This window comes from Scyliorhinus torazame, chromosome 4, assembly GCF_047496885.1.
Source record: "Scyliorhinus torazame isolate Kashiwa2021f chromosome 4, sScyTor2.1, whole genome shotgun sequence".
Classification (NCBI taxonomy): Eukaryota; Metazoa; Chordata; class Chondrichthyes; order Carcharhiniformes; family Scyliorhinidae; genus Scyliorhinus; species Scyliorhinus torazame.
Window position 1 is genome coordinate 234,729,186 of NC_092710.1, and position 24,148 is coordinate 234,753,333.

At 46.7% G+C, this 24,148-nt stretch overlaps 1 protein-coding gene across 12 annotated transcripts in view; it reads right to left on the reverse strand.

The window, feature by feature from the left end:
• The window catches only part of scara3 (scavenger receptor class A, member 3), an 80,130-nt gene that overhangs the window by 22,086 nt on the left and 33,896 nt on the right, over positions 1–24,148 (reverse strand). For 8 of the 12 annotated variants that reach the window (XM_072499479.1, XM_072499486.1, XM_072499478.1 and 5 more), the window contains 3 exons: positions 9,623–9,772; positions 6,957–7,055; positions 526–1,572 (listed from right to left, as the gene is read on the reverse strand). In XM_072499479.1, coding sequence (XP_072355580.1) covers positions 526–1,572; positions 6,957–7,055; positions 9,623–9,772 — 1,296 coding nt within the window. The remainder of the gene's footprint in view (positions 1–525; positions 1,573–6,956; positions 7,056–9,622; positions 9,773–24,148) is intronic. The other 4 variants (XM_072499488.1, XM_072499482.1, XM_072499487.1 and 1 more) reach the window with 2 other exon arrangements.

The window sequence follows — 24,148 nt, forward strand, 5'->3', positions numbered from 1 at the left end:
GCACAGTGGCAATGGCTGACTACTGGGGACTCTCAGACAGGGTGCCCCCATAACCATACAAAAAGACCCCTCTCAGGGGAACACAGCCAGCTATCAATCCCACACAAACTAGTGGGATTACCTTGGGCCCGTCTGACCCAGCTGGTGCTCAGCTGTCTTTCATTATGTATTTTTTTTTCTTTTATATCTTTTTTAGGCTTCCTTTTTGTCTTAACAGATTGTACACTCTATAAATGATAATTAAAACTACCGATGGTGTTGCAATGTCCTGATGCATGCTTTGATTTTGCCCTTGCCTTGTTCTTCCACTGTTGATATAAAATGCCAAAAGTCCAATAAATATACTTTAAAAAATCATTGCAGAAGTGAACAGATGTCTAATGAGTGTAATAGCTACTCTATTTCCTGGTCCTAATTACCCATTCTACAATGGCACCACCAGCTACAGTGATTACAAAATATCGCCCAGCAATCACAATACATTATTTTGAAGTTTTCAAACAAAAAAAAATAAACGTTGCTCACCTCTTACAATTGTGACGTTTTTTATTGCCTCTCCATGTTGTGCATCAACAATTTTCATTTCTTCCATTACAATAGCAAGTTTGCTTATTTCTCCATTTAGCGTTGCACTTAAGAGATTGTACTGCTGCCTTAACATATCAGTGGTGCTCTGAATAATGGTCAGAGAATTGTTGAGATGGTAAAGTTCTTCTGAATGTGCTCCAAGCCCACTCGAACAAGATGTCCTCACATCACTGATATATTTTATCATACTGTGCACGTGGCTATTTGTGGCATTGATGTTGGCCAGTATGGTGTTGATTTCGGTTTCATGAGAAATCATTCGCCCCATGATGGTTTCGAATCTTTCGGCCGTCCTATTTTCATAATATTTTGCATGATAAAGGAAGTCCTGGATATTTTCTTCATGGTCATCAAGCAAGGAGGATATATTTTCAAACTGCTCGTGCACCACAAGTAGTTGCAAGCTTAAGTCATGCATGACCTCAGCATTCTGAGAGACCCTCTGGAGCGCAGTGGTCAGAGTACTCTGAATACCTTTCACCACGTCATTCATCTTGCTTACTGAGTCCCTTAAAACCCCAAATACTTTGGTGGAGTTCGGCCAGTCTGTCACTATCTTCTGTAAGATCAAGGTTTCGTCGTCAGCTTTTCTTTGAATTTCTTCAAGCCACAGAGTATTCTGGTTGGTGGTGAAGTTAATGTGTTGTACACCAATCCTGATCTTGTACTGGTCCTGGGTCAAGCTCCTCACAAGCTCATCAACTTCTTTTACAAGTACTTGCAAGCCATTTAATTGCACCAAAACACTATCCACTGTTTGGTTTATCTGTTCAATAGATGTTGAATAATGGGTAACCTCCTTGTTAATTCTTCTGTTGTCAGATGAAAGCGTGAGGTGATTTTGGACAGCCGTATCCAGAATGGGCTCTTGTGCCAAAAATAGCTGTTGAATCTGTTCAAACTCCTTTTGCAAGTCAATGATCTCTTGCGTAAATTGAGAAACTTCGTGGCAGGAAGAACAATTTTTGTTGATGGAGTTTTGATCTGTGGAGAGGGGCAGGGGAGAGGATGAGAATTTCAAAATGTTATAACTCTTTTCTCTTTTGTTTCCTTTATTAAATGTGTCGTCCCGTTTACCCGTTTCTCATAATGCTTGCAATTCATAGGATTACTGGTATTCTTATAGAAAAACAAAGGTGAAGTCAAAATCTTAGGAATACATAAAAGACTCTCATGACAAAGTCAAATTATGATGAAAAATGTGGTTGCACTACCAGGTACCTGAAAATTGGTGTTAAGTACAGCAATAAAGATCAACAAGGAATAGCCAAAAATGCCAAAGTTAAACTAGTAACATATGAAGAGCTGGAATAAAAGCCTAGTCTTTTTCCAAGTAATGTCTACTCATATTTGAAGAGATATCGCTGATGTAAAAGCTTCACAAGGGCCACGTAAGGTTATCTATCAATCAGGAACATCTGCGGAGTTGCTCTGCTGCTAGTACTGGCAAGTGTGGCAGCATTCTCATTTATGCGCATAAAATAGTGGTTTCCACCAAATGTCTGGCAGCTACAGCGCAAAGCAGGGACAGCATTCAGCACCATTCCTGTTGATGTTTTTTTAGAATTGATTATCCACAATTCAATTATTCTATACTTGCTAACGGGTCCCTTTCCAATTAAGTGAAACTTTAAAACATAAACTTCTCCTTCTTAGGTCTGAACTTTGAGTAAGACATGGTTCTAAAGACATGAGCTATGCACTGATACCTGATTATTCTTCACATCTAGGCAGGCTTGATAGCCCATTTGACAATGGAGGGGATGCCTGCACTCACCAATGTCCAAACAAATGCAGTCACAGATGTCGCTGAATTGTAGCAGAGTGGGAAACCTGCTTAACATTTTTCCATACTTGTCCAGTATTTCAATATCCCCACTGTTTCTCACTGAATCAACTGACTCAGCACAGAAACAAATATGTTCAAAATATACATCTAACGGGTATCAAAGTAAATTAATGTGGTTGCTTACATGTAAAATAAAATCTCACAGTGGAAAACATATATTACACTAAGTCAAAAACATCCCATTGTTTCACTTTACAAATTAATTAAAGTGTTCTCGTGCTGACAGTTTATTTCATTCCCAGATGCAGTAATTTGGAGAAGGCTGCAATCCATTCCAAAAGGCATTAAAATTCAATGAAATAAGTATTGTGCACAGTCAGCATTGCTTGAATGACATAGAACATGATCTCCTTCTACATAATGAAAACATCTAATACTTATTCAAAGCATCAGCCCTTGTCCTAAGACTGACCAAAAGAAAAAAAGGCTTGCATTTATACAGTGCTTTTCAAGATAACCAGATGATCCAATGTGCTTTACAGCCAGTGAGGTATTCTCAAGTGTAGTCATTATTACAATATCAGAGACATAGCAGCCAATTTGTGGACAGCAAACCCCCACAACAACAATTTGATGGTGTCCAGATAATCCCTTCCAGTGATAGAACAGTACAGCAGAGTTCAGGCCCTTCGGCCCACGATGTTGTGCCGACCAGTTATCCTAATCTAAGATCAACCTAACCTAACGGAAAATATTGGCCAGGAATAACGTCCCTCCTCTTCTTCGAAATAGTGCCACAGGTGTATGGGCATTGTAATGTGCTCATCTCCGCAAGGGTAGAAATTTAAGGATGGCGAGTGCTGGTGAACTCCCACCGCCGTTTAACGCTCATTTGAATGTTGAATGGCCATGGGCATCACTTTCATCCACCCTTGGGAAGAAGACCCGCCTGTAAGAACTGTCAACCAATCTGATTGGCGGACAGCTTTCCAACCTGGCCAGGCACAGTGTGGGGTGGCCAGAAGTGGTACTGTAGCGTCCTGCCTGAGACTAAGTCCCAGGACTTTTGAAAAGTTAATTCACAGGGTCCCGGGTGGGGGCGGAGGGGAAATTGCAGAATTGGGGGGGGCGGGGCGGGATGAGGTGGCTAGGGGCAGAGGGTCCTGGAGCTCCAATGTCACAGTGGGGGAGGGGAGAGCGGGGGGAGCCACAATCTGAAGGGGTCCTCAGAGTGAGGCGCCCCTGCCTCTTGTCAGAGTTGGGGAAAAGTGCAAACGTCAGCTTCCCACCCTGCCCACACCTGCTCCCGCCAGCCTAAGAATTGAGGTTGGGCAGGATAAGGCCCTTAAATGACCATTAAATGGGTGGGTTTCCTGCCTGAGGCCCTGCCCACCCACACATGAAATTGTGTCTGGGTTTGGGTGGGTGGGTTCGGAGAGGGATTCCCATCTATTCAATTTTATGCTTTCCCGCCCACCTCAGAATCCTAAGGGTGAGCGTAAAATTCTGCCCCAAATGGGAGACTCGCTTCTCCCCTTTTTCATTAAGTAATCACCTAGGTGTAGACCTCAGAGAAAAATTAAGAGCAGGATTGGATGGAGCCTCCAGATTTGCTGTCCGGGTCTGTTTGTTACATTAAATCATGTTGACAATGGTGCGGAAGTGCAGGAAGGCAGTTTTGGTAATAGAGTGAATCTGAGTTTTAAAGCTCAGCTTAGTTCAACTAAACGTGTATTCAGGAAGATTGACAGGCGTTAGAACTATAAGCAGCAGCTGACACCAGTCTTTGCGCAAGTTTGTATTAGTGATCTGTGATTGACAGCTTATACAAACCATCTTCAGAAGTGGTGAAACCCCAATGTTTGTAAACATTGACCACATCAAATAAAGTCCAGTGAAATCACACATTTGAGTGATTAAAATGCACTATGTTTTTGGAATGCACGTGCCTCTCTTTAGAGTGCCGTTGGAGACCCCTGGGTGGTCAGGGACAGGGCAGGGTGTTACCCTGGCACCCCCCTGGAACTTGGGCACCTTGGCACTGCCAGGGCCCTGCCAGGGTGCCAGGCTGGCAATGCTAGGTTGCCCAGGTGCCAAGTTGGCATTGCCAAAGTTCAGGCCCGAGGTGTCTTTGCCCATTAGAGGGTTTAGTTCAGAAAGAGGGGTGGAGGGGGAGGCTCAAAGGCGGAATTGCAGAGATTGGGCAGCCATCAAAATGGCACCCTGATCAGCGAGGAGCCGTTCCTGCTGGCCAGCTCAGCTCTGAGTGCGGCGTCGGCAGGGAGAAACTTCCTGCAGCCCCAAAAAAAGCAAAGTGCCGGTGAATAGCACTGTAAATCTTGGTGCTGCAGCCCCTTAGAAATAGCCTGCCAAATGCACATGATAGCAGACTTTGTTTCATATCCACTGGATTGCATCCTCCATCTCTGCTGAGAGTCAAGAGCAGAGGTCATGCCACCACCAACAGCTCCAGCTGCCTTCTCCTCATGCTCTTCATCAAAATTCTTCTTGAGGGAGGGGATACCCCTGACATTGGACTTGCAGTCTTAGAGGATCAGTTGTCTCCACATGTCTTGAGCACAAGGGCCTCAGGAGACCTAGACTCTCACGACAGGTTGCTGCTGACATCTCCTGATTCAAGATCTGATTCCCAATGGACCAGATGGATACACACTGTCAGTGGCTGAAAAGGTGCCTGTCACTGCAAGGTAGCCTTCACAACCCCCAACCCTGTTTCCCACCAAATTGTGTGTCCTCCTTTTGTGCAAGGAGAGAATGTTGAGAGGTGCGAATGGTTATAATTGCTTGTATGGAGAGGAGGGAAGGACGCCATTTGTGGAGGGTGACTGAGAGATATGGATGTGAGAGGGCAATAAGCTGAGAGTGAATGCTGACTGCTCATATGAGGATTGTAAGGTGCCTGGACAGAGATGGATTCATGCTGCTTCAAAATATGTTGACCTGAAGCGGGCTGTGTAGGAGAATGCTGGCACCTGAAAATGTTATGCCACTCCCCTATCAGGCCTCCTCAGGTCCTGAATCCTCTTGGGGCCCTGTCTCTGTTGGAAGAAGCACACTCTGCTGCTGACTTCCTCAGCCACCTCCAGTTTGGAATGGTTGAAGAGGTTGTCATCTTGGCAGAACTCACCTCATTCCAATCCCTCAAATCCCACAGCAGGATCTCAAGGGAAGAGCGAGAGTTCTGGGCCATAGTGGGAGTCTCCTCTCCATTCCTTTTGCTGCAACCTGAAAAATCCAAGTGTGGGTGATCGTTTCTCACACCATGGTCCCTTTAACTAGAAATCCTCCGGTCAAAGAATGGATGTGTCATCCCTCCCTCCCTCTAACTGGTTTACAAGCCTGAGGTTGGATAACCATTACTTCACCTTGGTGAAGATCCACTGCTAGGTGCACCATTCAGAGAGTTGGGTTCCAGTTCCGGCATTAATGCTGCCACCCCAGCAAGGACAAAGGTAAACAGATTCTGCCTAACAATGTTTCAGGTCAAAGACCTGTACATTTAGAAGCTTTTTAAAATATTTGTTCATGGGACGTGGGCATTGCAGGCTATACCAACATTTATTGCCCATCCCTAATTGCCCTTGGAGGGGGCATTTAAAAGCCAACCTCATTGCTGTGGGTCTGGAGTCACATGCAGGCCAGACCAGGTAAGGAGAGCAGATTACCTTTCCTAAAGGACATTAATGAACCAGATGGGTTTTTATGACAATCGACAATGGTTTCATGGTCGTCGTTAGACTTTTAATTCCAGATTTTTATTGAATTCAAATTTCATCATCTGCAGTGGTGGGATTTGAACCTGGGACCTCAAGAGCATTACTCTGGATTACTAGTCCGTCCAGTGACAATACCACAGCACCACGCTTCTCCGTATAATAGGTTTCAAGCTGGTACAGTGGCAGGGATAGGGAGGAAGGGAGGAAAGATCAAAAGGTCTGTGAGCAAGTGGAAGGCAAGAGAGATTAAATGTCAAAAGCTTTGAGGTTGCAAAGTGAAATAGCTCAGTTTATTTGCTTTTTCCAGGTGTTTCAGTTCTCCCTCACCATTTAGATGCAAAGACTAATTTGTAGAAAGTCACCATCTTAGTTAGGCTGATAGGTGATATTGCAACAGCTATCAGATTGCTCCTAGTCTCCTGACAACAACTTTTCTTCTTGCTATCTCAGTGTGACACAATGGTAATTCTACATGACTAGAGATCCTCCTTAACCCGTTGCATCTGTATCTGTAATTCCTGGCAGATTTACTGCTCCATATCCCTCTGGGCTTTCATTCATGATTTGCCAGACTGTGAGACATTGACCAAGCTGGCTTTCAGCAATTTTCTTTGTTATTTTCTTGCTATCCAGTAAGAGAAGAGAAGTGAATGTTATCGGGAAACATGGTTATTCCCGTATCTGCTCGATAAGTCAAATCATGCTTCGAACTAATTAATCAACTACTGGCTCATCAGCTTTTGTCTTTATTTTCCTTTGGAATATGTCCACTGACAACTCCTCGAGTGATATGCTTGAAATTAGGAACAAGTCTGCTGCACAAAATAAACAGCATTACTCACCGAGTTCTTTAATGTTCATCTGAACGGAGCTAATCTTTGTCTCATAGAATGATTGGGCCTCATTGATATCTTCAGTTATGGAGTCAACCTTCCTGAACACTGCAATAATGCAAGATTCAGTTACCAGTCCAGCAATCACACACAAAATGATTCATTGGTTAATACTGCTTAGCGGTCAATTTTGTTTACTATGTCATAATTGATCAAAGAAATAGATTTTCCAGTCCCCTTCTCAGTAGATGAAGGAACCATGAGGTGTACCATTCAAAAGGTTCAAAGTGGCATGAAGTTATCTCAGCCATGCAGACAATAGTCTCAATTTCCCCAGGCTGGGCAAGGAAAACAATCTGCTCGTGTTTTCATTACAGAAAATTGTTTTTATTTCTTTATTCTTTCATGGGATGTGGGTGTCACAGGCAAGGCCAGCATTTTTGCCCATCCCTAATTGCCTTCGAATTCAGTGGTATTTTAAGAGTCCAGCACATTGCTGTGGATCCGAAGTCACATGTAGCCCAGACTCGGTAAGGACGACAGATTTCCTTCCCTAAAGGACATTAGTGAAGCAGGTGTTTTTTTTAACGACAATCGACAATGGTTTAATGGTCACCTTTAGACTTTTAATTCCAGATTTTTCTTGAATTCCAATTTTACCATCTGCCGTGGCGGGATTCGAAACCGAGTTCCCAGAGCGTTACTCTGGGATTACTGGGTAATCCAGTGACAATTACTGGTCCGGTGACAATACCACTATGCCACCGCCTCCGTAACCAACAGAATTAAGTTCTTCTTTCTGATTTTCATATGGCTCAATAAGTTTTAAATGGACTTGCATCTCTAACTATATAATAAGGAAACAACTACCCAAACATTATAATAATAATCTTTATTGTCACAAGTAGGCTTACATGAAGATACTGTGAAAATTCCCTAGTCGCCACATTCCGATGCCTGTTTGGGTACACAGAGGGAAAATTCAGAATGTCCAATTAACCTAACAAGCGCGTCTTTCGGGACTTGTGGGAGGAAACCGGAGCACCTGGAAGAAACCCACGCAGACATGGGGAGAACGTGCAGACTCCGCACAGACAGTGACCCAAGCCGGGAATCGAACCTGGGACCCTGCCGCTGTGAAGCAACAGTGCTAACCACTGTGCTACCGTGCCATACCATAGCGGGGCTGTAGGATACTGACCCTGCAGTCCATATGCTGTAGATCCTTGCTGTTAGGGAAGGGAGTGCCAGGAGTTTGACACGTGAATGGTGAAGGAATGGCGATATAGTTCCAAGTCAGGATGGCATTTGATTTGATGGCAATTAACAGAATATTTGGCTTCCATTTGCAACTGTGAATGGTGTAAATTTACAAATTCCACTCTTCAGAATCTCAATTTCATACGTGTTTTTTCCCCAAAACGTCTTACATCAACTTGGAAGCAGCCAAATGCAAGTGCGACGGAAGCTGTACTCTCGCTTCAAGCTGCCAGAGTAAAGTTTTTCTTTAGCAACTTTCACATTTCTGGTAAAAATGCTCCATACAAGGGCGGCACAGTGGTGAGCACTGCTGCCTCACGGTGCCAAGGACCGAGTTTCGATCCTGGCCCCAGGTCACTGTTCACGTGGAGTTTGCACATTCTCCCCATGTCTGCCTAGGTCTCACCACCACAACCCAAAAGAAGTGCAAGGTAGGTAGGTGAATTGGCCATGCTAAATTGCCACTTGATTGGAAAAATAAAAAAATGCTCCATGCATAAATGGGTGTTTGAATTATAATTTTCCACTCTGACTTTTGTCCATCACTTCCTGCATGCATCTGGAGTACTATTGTGGCAAGATTATCTGATAATTGATCCAATTGTGAATGATATGTTGAAACAATAGGATATGGTATACAAGAGAAATTATATTAAACTTGTATAGAACATTTATTAGGCCACACCTACTGGACTACTGTGTATAGTTCTCGTCTCCACATTATAAAAAGACTGACGGTAATGGTACAAAAAAGATTTACTAGAAATGATACCAAAATTAAGATATTATACCGATCAGAAAAGTTATATGCATCTGGAAAGGAGAAAATTGAGGGGTGATCTGATGGAGTCTTCAAAATTATGAAAAAGTTTGTTAAGGCAGACATAACGAAGACGTGAATCTGTGGAATTTGCTACCCCAGAGTACGGTAGATATAGGGTCAGTGAGTAAATTTAAAGAGGAGTTAGACAGATTTTTAATTGTTAATGGGAGAACGGGCAGTACAGTGGCATTAAGGTGAGGATGAGATCAGCCATGATTGAATGGCGGAGCAGACATGCAGGGCCAAATGGCCTAATTTTGCTCCTATATCTTATGAACCTGTGGGCAAGCCCATAGCAGTGGGCCATAAATAAAAGACAGTCACGAATAAATCCAATTCAGAATATGCTTTTTCACCCAGAGAATAGTAAGAATTTGCTGCCACAGAAAGTAATCAGGCAGCTAGCACAGGAACATTCAAGGAGAAGCTATAAACACGAGTCAAAAATAAATAGAAAGATATGTTGATGTATGAAATGAAGAGGGGTAAGAGGCTTTAATACTGGCATGGACTTCTTGAGCTGAATGGCTGGCTTCAGTGTTGTAAATATTTTGTTAACTTTGTACCTGATAAAATAACAGAACCAGCTTACCTACGGACGCCAGCACGGCAACAGCTATGATGAGGCAACTAAAGAATATGTACAGCACTTTCACAGCCAGACTCAATGACCACGCAGTTTGGCATCTGCAACAGCCAGGCCTCGAAGTCCTCTCTGCTTCATTTGAAAACAAAATTGTGTCTGTAAGTTAAGGTGAAAAACATTTCTATGTATTATTTTTTTAAATAAATATTTTTCTTAGCTTTATCAATTTTTTGAAACATAATTTACATTATTCACATTTAAGAATCCCTCTCACAACCCAAAAACAATTCATCAACTAACTAACTACCCCCCTTCTTTTAGCTGCTGATTGAGGCTAATTCCTTAAAGTGAGATATGAAAGGACGCCATCTCTTGTGAAACCCCTCCTCATTCCCTCTTAAGCTAAATTTAACCTTCACTCGGCTCAGAACCATTAAGTCTCCCAGCCATAGTGAGGCACAGGGTGGAGCAACTGACCTCTACCCCCAATAGAATCCACCTTCTCACCACCAGCAAGGCAAAGGCTAAGACATCTGTCCCCACCCCTGGTTGGAGTTCCGGTAAGTCCAATACACTGAATATGGCCTCCAGGGGACTGGGTTCTAGCTCCAATGTAACACTGCTGACATGGTGCTAAAGAAAATGCCCCAGAACTTCCTCAGTTTTAGGCACAACCAAAACATGTGCAAATGATTTGTTGGTCCCCTCTCGCACCTTTCAGAAATGTACTCAAACCTTTCGAACAGGCGACTCATTCTCAATCTCGTCAAATGTGTTCTCTGAGGCACAGCATGGTTGCATAGTGGTTAGCATTGCTGCCTCACGGCACCGAGATCCCAGGTTCCATCCTGGCTCTGGGTCACTGTCCATGTGGAGTTTGCACATTCTCCCCGTATGTGCGTGGGTTTCGCCCCCACAGCCCAAAAGATGTGCAGGGTAGGTGGATTGGCCACGCTAAATTGCCCCTTAATTGGAAAAAATGAATTGGGTACACTAAATTTATTTTTAAAAATGTGTTCTGTGAACTACCTTCAATTGTATTAGTGCCAACCTTGTGCATGAGGTTGATGCATTCACCCTCTTTAATATTTCCCACCACAGCTCTTCCTCCAACGTCACTCCCAATTCCTCCTCCCATTTACCCCATCCAGGGGCTCTGATCCTGCATCCATAATTTTCCCATAAATAGCCAAGGTAACTCCCCTGCTCTTTTCCCAACACCATCAACACCTCTTTCAGCAAAGAAGAAGGGGGTAACACTGGGAATGTAGGGAAGGTCTTCTTTACAAAATCCCATAGCCGCATACATCTAAAGGCCTCCCTCCTCAGGAGCTTGTATTTTATTTAAGTTACGTAATTGCATTTCTTGCATGCATTTTTGCAAAATTTTGTTTAAAATTGTAATTTTGTCTATTGATTAAAACATGAATAACCAATTATACTTTTCTTTTATTGCAATTTGAAGAATCTTTATTTGAAAAGTGGCTTTCCAAACATTTGTTTTATTGGGAAGATGCATAGGTTTTTAATGACACAGCTAAAAATGGATGATGTCCAATCCATTATTGGTATCAAGGATTCTCAAGTCAGAACAAAGGGTCTTGAGTGAAATACATTTGCCTAGTCCCAGCCCACAACTCCTTATCCACAGGTCACGTATAATATAAATGCATAAATTGTACATTCTAGCAGATCTTCCCCAACAAAAAGATTTTTAGGTGGAAATAGGGTAGTAGCACCCCACAAATGATGCAAATGACTTTATCATCCCATTCAGATATTGCTGCCACAATATTCTGTTGGATTTATCACTTAGTGGCTGGAGAATTCAACTGCATCAAGCTGTTGACTAAGAAATCAAATCAGGGTCCTACACTGCGCATATGGTTGCTTTTCCCTTTGACGGGGAGGGGGGGGGGGCGGGGGAAGAGTTGACTGGTGGCGATTTACTGGAGGATCACCACACCTTATGCGAGGAGCAAGGTTGAGAAGGCGGACGGGCCTTCATGAACTTATATGTCCAGTTTGGCTGCCAGGTTCCCCTAAAGTGACCTCAGAGAAATGCTCTTGTAATGCTTGAAATCATGAAAGGTGCTATATAAATACCTGTTTTTTATGATAACAAATGACTATGTTGAAGTTCTTGAAACATAAATAAATAATATTTTTAGAATGATGCAAAAAAGCACATAGGTAGAGCGAGGAATAGTGTTTTGCTGAGAATTTGAGGAGTTAGGATCCAAATTAATGTGCAGAATCTCAGAGAGTTATATAGGACCCAATCAAACATCCTCGTCGCGCCCAAAGTGGGCCTCGATGAGTCCGTTAAATCTCACGAGAGGCTTTTCGCGAGATTCACAATGCTCGGAACACCTTGCGAGATCTCGTTAGACATCACGATCCGGATCTCGCCCTCACTGGGTGCCTAATTATTACTGGATTAGGTCGCTAGTCTGTCTCCAGGGACAAATAGCTTGAGGGGCATTGCAACACACCAAGCATAGCCACACGCACACACAGACAAGGGCAATGTAAGGGGCAATCCACCTAATCTGCACATCTTGGACTGTGGGAGGAGACCGGCGAAAACCCACACAGACACGGGAGAATGTGCAAAATCTGCACAGACTGACCCAATGCCGGCATCGAACCCGGTGCTGTGAGGTAGCAGTGCTAACCACTGTGTCATGATATACATCAGCATATCATGGTGCAATCACACACACACACTCTGACACACTGATGGACAGACAGTAGGGCCAACCAGCATACACAACATTGCAGCCAATCACCAGTGAGAGCACACACACTATAAAGACAGGGGACACCAGAGTTCCCGCCCTCTTCTAGCAGCAGCCAGCTCAGAGCACAGAGCTCACAGCCTGCAACACAGACATTCACCATGTGCTGAGTGCCTCACCTAGATAGTGATAGGACAGGGTCCACAGATAAGCTGGTAATGCACGCACCCAAATTTACGATATGTTATTACAGTTGAGTTGTTAATAAAATAGAGTTACACCATCTCCAGCCGTGTTGACCTGTTTGTAGACCAGAACACCCAACACAACATGGTTCCAGGAGTGGAAGCATACTAGCCCCTGTGAGACCTACCTGCAACTTATCAGCAATCCGCCATCCTGCAGCATGGAGAACAACCTGTTACAGCAGCGCCTGCAGGGTAAGGACGAGCCTTTCCAGTCTTATTTAACGCACCTCCGCATCCTCGCGCAGTCCTGCGGCTATGGGCCCACCTCTGACTCCATGATACGCGACCAGATAGTTTTCGGGATCATGTCGGAGACCCTGCGCCAGCAGCTCCTTAAAATCAAGCAACTCACCCTAGCGACGGCCATCGAGACCTGCGTCCTGCATGAGAACGCCACCAGCCGGTACTCACACATCCAGGCGGCGGAAACAGCACGGCATGGACCCCACGAGGTGGAGCGGGTCCAGACGATCGAGTACCTCCCGGCCCGCAGCCCGGAGGAGGGCGGCCATTTTGTGCACTTTCCGAGGCCTCCCGCGCTTGTACGTGCCAAAAGAGGGGACGTTGACACGGCGGAACGCAGTGCACTACGCAAGACCGCACCGCGCATGCGCGGTGGCGCAACGAACGCACTGACGTCATGACGTGCGGCAACTGTGGCTCCGCCCATTTAAAGCGGCAATGTCCGGCCAAAGCGCGACAATGCCTACGCTGTGGCAGGTTTGGCCACTATGCTGCCTGCTGTCGAGCACCTCAGCCTGCCAACTCGCAACAGTTTAACCAGCCTCGCAGAAATGTTCGGGCAATTCTACCCAACACGACACACTGTGCCACCACAGTTCATCACTAGTTCTGATGAAAGGTCATAGAACTGAGTGTTAACATTGTCTGTCTGTCTCTCTCTCTCAACAAATGCTGTCCAACCTGCTGATTTTTTCCAGCATTTTCTATTTTATTTCAGAGTCCCAGCACAGCATTTTGTTTTGAGATGAGTTTGCAGAATGCTTTTGGGGCAGTTTTCTGGAATAATATGTTGTGGAAACAACATATTGCATGAGGCAGGTTTAATCAGTAACTTCATAATAAACGTTCATCACACAGGTGAATTCAACATTAGGTTTAAAAGAGACATACTCCAATCTCAAACATGAATCTTAAACCTAAATAAAGCCAATTACTAGGGGAGAGCTGGCTAAGGTTGATTAGGAAAATAGACTAACAGGTATGGGCTGTAAATGAACAGTGCGAAACATTTAAAGAAATAATTCAAAACGTTAACAAAACTACATTCCAATAAAAATAAAAACTCAGCTGTAAGTTCCATCCATTGCTTATGAGAGAAGTTAAAGACAGTATTAGATTAAAAAAAAGCTTAGATGTTGCAAAGAACAGTAACAAGCCTGAGGTCTGGGTGTATTTAGAAACCATCAAAGAACCAAAAAGGTGATAAAACTGGAAGAAACAGAATACGAGAGTAAACTAGCTAAAATAAGAGAGTAGCTAAAATAAACTTGATCCCTTGAAGGCAAACAGACAGGAGGAATTATCATGTGTAATGAAGAAATGGCAGATACATTTACATCAAACAAATATTTTGCGTCTGACTTCACAGTAGGAGACAAATTGAGCACAAATTAAGCAAGGAACTGATGAAAGTGACGAATTGAAGGTAATTGGTGTCAGCATATAGAAAATATTGGCGAAACCCTGAGGAATTCAGGCAGCACGGTAGCGCAGTGGTTAGCCCTGCTGCCTCATGGCGCCGAGGAACCGAGTTCGATCCCGTCCCGGGTCACTGTCGATGCGCAGTTTGTACATTCTCCCCGTATCTACATGGGTCTGACCCCCACAACCCAAAGATGTGCAAAGTAGGTGGATTGGCCATGCTAAATTTATCCTTAATTTAAAAAGAAAGAAGAAAAGCTAAGGAACTAAAAGCCAAAGAATTCCCAGGAATTGATTACCTATTTCCTAAGTCCTAAAAGAGGTTGCTGCAGGGTTGTACTGGTTGCAATTTTCCAAAATTCCCTTGGTTCTATAATAGTCTCAGTGAATTGGAAGTCTGCAAATGTAACATCCACCATTCAAGGGAGGAAGGAGAGAGTTAACGACAGACTGGATAACCACACTTCAAACATTGGGAACATGCTGCTGTCTATCATTAATGAAGCCTTAACAATGCACTTAGAAAATCATAGTTTGATCAGACAAAGTCAATATGGTTTTAATAAAGCGAAACCGTGTTTGACAAATTTAGAGTTTTCTGAAGGTGTACCAACAAGCAGGATAGATAATGGGAAACCAATGGATTTCCAAAATAATTCAGTAAGATGCTACAGAATGTCGTGTTGGGTGCTCTGCCACATAGACGAACCAACACGGTTGCGGATGGTACAACTCAGTTTTATTACGAACAATATTAACAATGGTAAACTGGTTACTGTGGTTCGTTCATTACCCTTGAATCTGTGGACCTAGCCCTAACACTATCTTGGAGAAGCACTCAGCACATGGTGAATGTCTGAGTCGCTTGCTGTGAGCTCTGTGCCCTGAGCTGTCTCCTGCTGGAATGAGCCGGAAGTGTCGTGTTCCCCGTTTTATAGTGTGTGTGCTCTTGCTTGTGGTGTTGTGTGTGTATTGATTGGTCCGTTGATCTGTCCATCAGTGTGTATGTATGTTTGCACCATGATGTTTACCTGAATATCATGACATACCCCCTTTTTTTACAAGAACATGTGCCTATGTGGTAATAAATAGAGATGTGTACTGAGTGCAGCTGAATGTGTGTGTGTGCAATATCTACAACATGTACATGAGGCTAAACTATATACATGGGACGATGTCAGGTGCAGCATAGCAACGAGGTTGTACCATAAACAAAACACGTGGAAATATTAAACGTCAAAACGAACTCCTGTAACGACAAGAGAAAAAAAGAGAAACATATTAACACAGTGGTATGATACGTCAGTGAGTTCAATGTTCAAACAGGCTCATAAGTCCAGCCTAGTAGGTGGGCGACGAATTCGGGTTGACTGCCTCAAAGGTGGGTCAGGATCCACTGGCTTGCCACAGGCGACGACGGAATGGGCATGGTGGCAGGAAGCTCCATGAAGTCGACATCAGGAACAACAGGATGGCGTGGCACCGGTGTAAGTTCCCGTAGCGAGCGTGGAAGCAGGCGGAGAGCCCGGCGATTGCGCCTGCGAATGGAGCCATCAGGCATGCGAACCAGGAATGAGCGGGGAGCCACGCATCGGAGAACTTCGGCAGGTGCCGACCAGCCACCCAAGCGCCAGGGCGGGAAGATCAGTTGTCCGTGTGTCATGTGCTACCTTCTGGCGAACGCGCTGCTGTCGCATCCTCTGCAGTACTGGAGCATAGTTGGTTGTCGGGACCAGAATGGATGGCACAGTGGTCCTAAGGGCACGACCCATCAACAGCTGGGCAGGTGAGAGGCCAGTGGCTAGTGGGGCCGAGCGATAGGCCAGCAGGGCTAAGCAGAAATCCGATCCGGCAGCAGCAGCCTTGCAGAGGAGCCGCTTGACGATGTGAACGCCCTTCTCCGCCTTTCCATTGGACTGGGGATGCAGAGGTCTGGACGTCAAGTGTGTGAAGCCATACGAAGCAGAAAAAGAAGACCATTCCTGGCTGGCAAAACAGAGCCCAATGTCCGACATGACAGCAATTGGAATGCCGTGGCGAGCGAAGGTGTCTTTGCAGGTCCTTATGACAGCGGACGATGTCAAGTCGTGCAGGCGTATGACCTCTGGATGGTTCGAAAAGTAATCGATGATGATTACGTAGTCCCTGCCGAGCGCATGAAAAAGGTCGACGCCCAGGGGGACGTCACCAGCTCATGGGCTGAAGCGTCTCAGGAGGTTGCGCCGGCTGAAACCTTTGGCAGGTGGGGCAGTTGAGCACCATATTTGCAATGTCATCACTGATGCCCAGCCAGTATACCGCCTCTCGGACCCCCCGTCTGCACTTCTCGACCCCCAGATGGCCTTCGTGTAGTTGGTCGAGGACCAGCTTGTGCATGCTGTGTGGAATCACAATCCGGTCCAGCTTTAGGAGGACACCGTCAATGATGGCCAAGCCGTCCCGGACATTGTAGAACTGCGGGCACTGTCCTTTGAGCCACCCTCCCGTCATGTGGCGCATCACACGTTGTAGAAGGGGGTCAGCCGCAGTCTCCCGGCGAATACGGGCCAGACTTGAGACATCGGCTGGCAGATTTGCCGATGTGAAGGCCACCTGCGCTTCGACCTGGCAGACGAACCCCTCCGAGTCGGGCGGTGTGCTCACTGCTCTAGATAGGGCATCCGCAATGATAAGGTCCTTTCCCGGAGTGTAGACCAGTTGGAAATCGTACCTCCTGAGCTTGAGTAGGATGCGCTGGAGGCAAGGGGTCATCTCGTTCAGGTCCTTATGTATGATGCTGACCAGGGGGCGATGGTCGGTTTCAACGGTAAACTGGGGGAGACCATACACGTAGTCATGGAACTTGCCTATTCCGGTTAGCAAACCCAGGCACTCCTTCTTGATCTGCACGTAGCGCTGTTCTGTGGGGGCCATGGCCCGCGAGGCATAGGCGACCGGGGCCCATGACGCAGTGTCATCCCGTTGCAGATGTACCGCCCCAATGCTGGACTGGCTGGCATCAGTCGAAATTGTCGTATCACGAGAGGTGTCGAAAAACGCTAATACCGGGGCTGTGGTGAGCTTAATTTTTAGCTCCTCCCATTCCTTCTGGTGTGCGGGCAGCCACTGGAACTCCGTGGACTTCTTTACTAGGTGGCGAAGAGTGTGGGAGGCAAGGTTGGGAATGAACTTTCCCAGGAAGTTGACCATGCCTAGTAAGCGTAGCACTGCTTTCTTGTCTGCCGGCTGCGGCATGGCTGTAATGGCGCGCACCTTGTCTGCATCCGGACACACTCCTGACCGGGATATGTGGTCCCCCAGAAACTTTAGCTCGGTTTGGCCGAAAGAACACTTGGCTTGGTTGAGGCGCAGGTCGTTTTCCTGTATCTGCGCAAAGACTGATGTGTTCCTGTGGTGTTGTGGGCCAGATGATGACGTCGTCAACGTAGACGCGCGCCCCTTCGATGCCCTCCATTATCTGTTCCTTGATCCTGTGAAATACCTCGGATGCCGAGATGATGCCAAACGGCATTCTGTTATAGCAGAACCTGCCTAAAGGAATGTTGAAGGTGCACAGCTTCCTGCTGGACTGGTCCAGTTGGATCTGCCAAAAAACCCTTCGAGGCATCCAGCTTTGTAAAGATTTTAGCCCGGGCCATTTCGCTCGTTATCTATTCCCGTTTGGGTATGGGGTAGTGTTCCCTCATTATGTTGTTGTTCAGGCCTTTCGGGTCAATGCAGATCCGGAGCTCGCCGGAGGGCTTCTTAACGCACACCATGGAGCTGACCCATGGCGTGGGCTCCGTGACCCGGGATAGCACCCCTTGGTCCTGGAGATCCTGCAGCTTGAGGCGGTCCCTGAGTGGCGCTGGGACCCTGCGAGGTGCGTGAATGACCGGGGTGGCGTCTGGTTTGAGTCGTATTCTGTAAGAATAGGGCAGTGTGCCCATGCCCTCGAATGCCTCCTGGTTATGGGCGAGGAGCGAGTGGAGCTGTGCCCTAAATTCTGCATCCGGGAAGTCTGATGTGCCCTCTGGAGACAAAGCGTGGACCCGCTGCACGAGGTGGAGAACCTTGCATGCCTGTGCGCCTCGCAGGGAGTCCTTTGATGATCCGACTATTTCGAAGGACAGTGTGGCCGTGTATGTGTTGTGTGTCACCTGGAGCTGGCAGGATCCCATGGCCGGGATAATGTTTCTGTTGTAGTCGATCATCTTGCAACGGGATGGCCAAATTGGTGGTTTGACCTTCAAGGCGTAGAAGGCTGACCATGCTATTAGGTTGGCGGAGGCACCAGTGTCCAAACGGAATGTTATCGGTGATCGGTTGACCGTTAGGGTGGCACACCATTCATCACCCGGATTGACACTGTTCATTGGCATCGGCTGGTGGGTCCTGCTTGGAGACATCCGGTTCCTATCAATGACCGCAACACGGAAGGCATCCCGGTCGTCTGTGTCACTGGTTTGGATATCGTCTGGGTACGACTCGTAGTACGGAGGCAGAATGGTCCGCAAGGCCCTGCGAGGCTGTCGGAATTGGGGAGCGTTGGCAGGTTGAGCTGCTCGACAGCAGGCAGCGTAGTGGCCCAACTTGCCACAGCGGAGGCATTGTTGGTTCTTTGCTGGACATTGCCGCTTTAAATGTGCGGCTCCAGAGTTGCCGCACGTCGTGAGGTCATGGCGTTCGTTGCGCATCCGCGCATGCGCAGTTCGGTCTTGCGTCGGGCGCGCCTGCGCATCACGTCCCTCTGCGACAACGTCTTTTTTGGCGCGCACAAATGTGGGAGGCCGCGGAAAGCACGTAAAATGGCCGCCCTCGTCCGGGCCGTGGGCCGGGAGGAGCTCGATTGTCTGGACCCGCTCGGCCTCGTAGGACCCCTGCCTTGCCGATTCGGCCGTGTAGGACCCCTGCATTGCCGATTCAGCCGCTTGAAATTGGGCGTAGCGGCTGGTCGCGTTTTCATGAAGGACGCAGGCTTCGATGGCGGAGGCTAGGGTGAGGCCTTTAATTTTGAGGAGCTGCTGGCGTAGGGTGCCCGAGGTGACCCCAAAAACAATCTGGTCCCGAATCATTGAATCAGAGGTGGCGTCGTAACCGCAGGACTGCGCGAGGATACGGAGGTGTGTAAGGAAAGATTGAAAGGGCTCATCCTTACCCTGCAGGCGCTGCTGGAAGAGATACCTTTCGAAACTCTCATTTACCTCGACACTGAAATGTTGCTCGAGTTTGAGAAGGACCGTCCTGTACTTGGTCTTGTCCTCACCTTCCGCGAACACCAGGGAGTTGTAGACATGGATGGTGTGTTGCCCTGCCGTGGAGAGGAGGAGGGCGATTTTCCTGGTGTCCGAAGCGCTCTCCCTTTCGGTGGCTTCCAGGAAGAACTGGAAGCGCTGTTTAAACAGCTTCCAGTTGACGCCGATGTTTCCAGCGATTTGGAGTGGCTGCGGCGTTCTGACGGTGTCCATGGCGCAGGATGGCGGATTCCTTAAGATGCGTAGGTAAGTCTCACAGTTACCAGGTTACAATCCTGGCACTATGTCGTGTTGGGTGCTCTGCCACATAGATGAACCAACACGGTTGCGGATGGTACAACTCAGTTTTATTACGAACAATATTAACAATGGTAAACTGGTTACTGTGGTTCGTTCATTACCCTCTAACCTGTGGACCTAGCCCTAACACTATCTTGGAGAAGCACTCAGCACATGGTGAATGTCTGAGTCGCTTGCTGTGAGCTCTGTGCCCTGAGCTGTCTCCTGCTGGAATGAGCCGGAAGTGTCGTGTTCCCCATTTTATAGTGTGTATGCTCTTGCCTGTGATTGGCTGTGATGTTGTGTGTGTATTGATTGGTCCGTTGATCTGTCCATCAGTGTATATGTATGTTTGCACCATGATGTTTACCTGAATATCATGTACAGAATAGGTTAATAGGCAAGATAAGGGTACTTGGACTTGGAGGTAACAATTAGCATGGATGGAGAATTGGTTAACGGATTAGAAGCAGACAGTAGTGATAAACTAGGCATTTTCAAGTTGGGAGACTTAACTAGTACAGTGCCGCAAGGATTAGGGCTGACTCAGCTATTCACAATCTTTATGAATGAAGTGAATGCCATAGATGAAGAGACAGAGAGTAATGCATACATACAAAGTTAGGTGGGAATATAAACTATGAAGAGGACACAAGAAGGTCGCAAAGAGATTGAGGCCTGAATTTTTGCTCCTGAGCCAAGAGCACAGCGTCAGGAAAATTCCCAGCTCTGCAAACCTGGCTCAGGAGAAAATGCCCTGGACAATTGGATTTTCATTCCTTGGTAGGGATGGGGAGGAAGGTGTTAACTGGAGTTAGGCCTGCCACCCCCAGAAATGTTTCAGAGGCAGCTGATGTGTTATGTACGCTGGGATAACACAGGCTACAACTGGATGCAGCTTTAACCAAAAGATATTCCAGACCTTGAAGTTAGTTCAATCTGATTTACTGAACCAGTAGCACAGTTAGCACAGTTCTCTGTGCGTTCGACTCTCTGCTAACCTAAGTGTGGTTACTCTGCCTGACTGAACCAGACTAGCTCTTAGCCACGTGCTGGAGGTGTGATACTGTACATACATCCTGACTCACTCTGTAGATGTTCATCAGTGGAAAGAGACAGAGTGTGAGTGCCTCGTGCCTTTTATAGTGAGATACCACCCGAGTGTCCTGCCTGCCCATTGGTCATGTCCTGTTCTCTGTGTTCATTAGCTGCCTGTCTGTGTCTGTCTGTATATCATTACCTGCATGTCTGCATATCATGACAGCAGCCACAGGGGTTGCCAGGGCAGAGGCAGGTGGTGCCTAAGGCCTGCCTTAGTGATCTGCGATTTTGTCCGAGCTGTTAAAAAACCAATAAAACCAAGAAGGGCCCTCAGACCTTTTTTTAATTTCATTTATGGAAGTGGGCATCGCTAGCTGGGCCAACATTTATTAACCATCTCTAACTGCCCTCTATTTCAGAAGACATTTGAGAGTCAACATTGCTGTGGATCTGGAGTCAGATTTCCTTCCATAAAGGACAATAGTGACCCAGATGGGTTTTTACGACAATCAACAAGGCCATCATTAGACTTTTTAAATTCCAGATTTAAAAAAAATGTAATTCAAATTTTACTACTATCTGCCGTGGTGTAATTCGAACCTGGGTCCCGAGATCTTGCTCGGAGTCTCTGAATTACTAGTCGAGTGACAATACCTCTACCCCACCAAGCCTCCTCATGCCTCATACCCTTTCACACCCACATACACCCATGGCTACCCATGCCACCATGTATAGGTTAAGTGAGTGGACAATAATTTGGCGGATGGAGTATTATGTCGGAAAATGTGAACTTGTCAGGGTGATTGAATATTTTTAAGGCTGCATTAGCTTGATTGTGATTGACAAGGGAGTCAAAGGGTATAAGAGTCAGGAAGGAAAGTAAAATTGAGGCCATGTTCAGATCAGCATGATCTTATTGAATGACAGGGCAGGTTTGATGGGCGAATGGTCAATGCCTACTGTGAATTTGTATGTTCATATGTTCAAACTACAATTGCAGTGTCTTTTACATCACAGCGCAGGGCTTTAACATTGGCTTCAGGAACTTAAATATCAAGACGAGGTCAGGATCTTGAGCCTACAATTGCAGGCCCAATCACAGGCTGGCAGCTCCAGAGCCCGTGGCGCCACACTGGAAGAGGTAGGCACTGCTGAGGCAGATCGTTGATCGCAAGAACAATTTAACCTAGAGGCACCCTCACCAGCCTGTAGAGAAAGGCTGCAGTGAAGACTCCAGAAGCCAGTTGAGACATCGGGATGAAGGGGAAACTTCTCCACAGAATCAGATGCAACTGCGATTGCAGCCTTTCACCATCGCCACTGTGTCATTGGAGCATGGAGCCTTTGGCTCTGAAGACACCCTGGCTTTCTGCCGAAAGATCATCTCCAATGAGTTGCTGGTGGGAATATTAGAGTGACACTGTAAAACTGGCTGTAAATGGGGCCTTAAACACTGGAATTAGCTGGCTGTGCTTCGGGGAGGGAGGTGGAATGATGTGCTGGATCTGTTGAATGATGCGATTTCTAATTAAATGCACTGTGATAGGGGTTACAAAGGTTCATCAGCAAATGGATTTTTGAGGTTACGATAACCACAGAAATGGAGACAAGACCTGGGAAGGCTGCTCCATGGGTCTCTTATTCTTACCTAGAGATCCTGCTATGACATCTGAAGAGATACACTGAGGTGAGTTCTCCCACTGATAGGAAGAGGAACACCTCTCCAACAAAACAAACATTGATGGAAATAGCCCAGGAAGTCAGCAGCAGAAGTACAATATCACCAACTTAAAGACCATGCACCAAGAGAATCCATAATTTCAGGAGGGCATGACAGATGTGTGGCATGACAGCATCAGGCACCAAGTCTGACTTGCCCAGTATTCTCCTGCATAGCAGTCTTCTTGTAGGTCCACTCATTTCTCTCACATCCCCATCTGAACGCAAAAGATTGTTCCCCACCCTCCCTCAGTCTATACGCCTCTTGCACCCATTCCTCAGTCACATTTCAAATAGAGTCCTTCCCTTCTTCTCACACAAGTCATTACCATCACTCAAACCTCTTGACTTTCTCTTCTTGCATAAGAAAGCACCTAATTTGGTGAGAGACATAGATACAGAGGGTGTTAGGGAATCGGGGTGGGGGCAAGGTTGCTCTCCAATGATGGACATCTTGTGATCTAGTAGCAATGTGTGCACACCAGCTCTTGTTCCAGAAGGCTGGAGATGTTAGCAGTGACAGCCTGAGGTTCCTAAGGCCCAGATGCTCAGACATTTTGAGAGCACTGACCCCTCTACTTGTGTTACTGACCCTCTACCTGTGTTCGGAGTGTCACCTACTTACAGCTGGATCGTAGAGGCCAGCCCAACTGCCCAGAGGAAAAAAACAGTATTTCCCCATTTTACTGTTAATTCCTTCAGGATGCATGTGACTGAGGAGAAGACAACTGCTGATGCTGTTGGTGGTGATTGTGCTTCTCCTCTTTTCCCTCATCTGTAATAATATCTGCATGGGGTGGCACGGTGGCCTAGTGGTTAGCACAACTGCCTCACGGTGCCGAGGACCCGGGTTCCATCCCTGCCCCGGGTCACTGTCTCTGTGGAGGTTACATATTCTTCCCGTGTCTGCGTGGGTCTCAGCCCCGACAACCCAAAGATGTGCAGGGTAGGTGGATTGGTCACTCTAAATTGCCCCTTAATTGGGAAAAAAAAAAACTATCTGCATGAAAGACCTGGGGGCCGGGACTGAATCGCGAGTGTTCTATGTGGATGAAAGCGGTGCCAGTCCCGGAGCAATTCAGGTCCCGTTAATGGGCTAGCGCCGGCACCACGTAGAACTCGCACAATTCCAATGCATGCCGACCCTCATCCCGGCCAAGATAATGGCACTAGTTGCGCTGCAGCATCCTGTGCTGGGGCCTTAGGGTATCTATGGTGTGGCCTGAGGGGGGACACCCATATGACCCGTGGTGCTAAGTTCACAGTGGGCAGTCAGCAGCATGCGGAGCCATATGGCTGTCTTGCAGGCTGCGGCCATGGGGATCCGTGCCCTGACCCCATGCTCCACCTCCTCACCGCCCCATATTACACCCTCCCTGACCCTGGCAGATGCCCGACAGCCAGTGGCACAACTAGAGCAATGTTGGATACTGTTTGTACCCCCTCCTACACCCTCAGCAGCCATGGCGCCTGAGTCCCGATTTTAAATACAAGTGAACCTCGGTGTCGGTAATTCCTCCTGCAGGAGGCGGAGCATTGCGGAAGGCCCGGAAAATGCCTGGTCGGGCCCGTTAATGATATGCCAAAGGCCTTCACTGAATAATT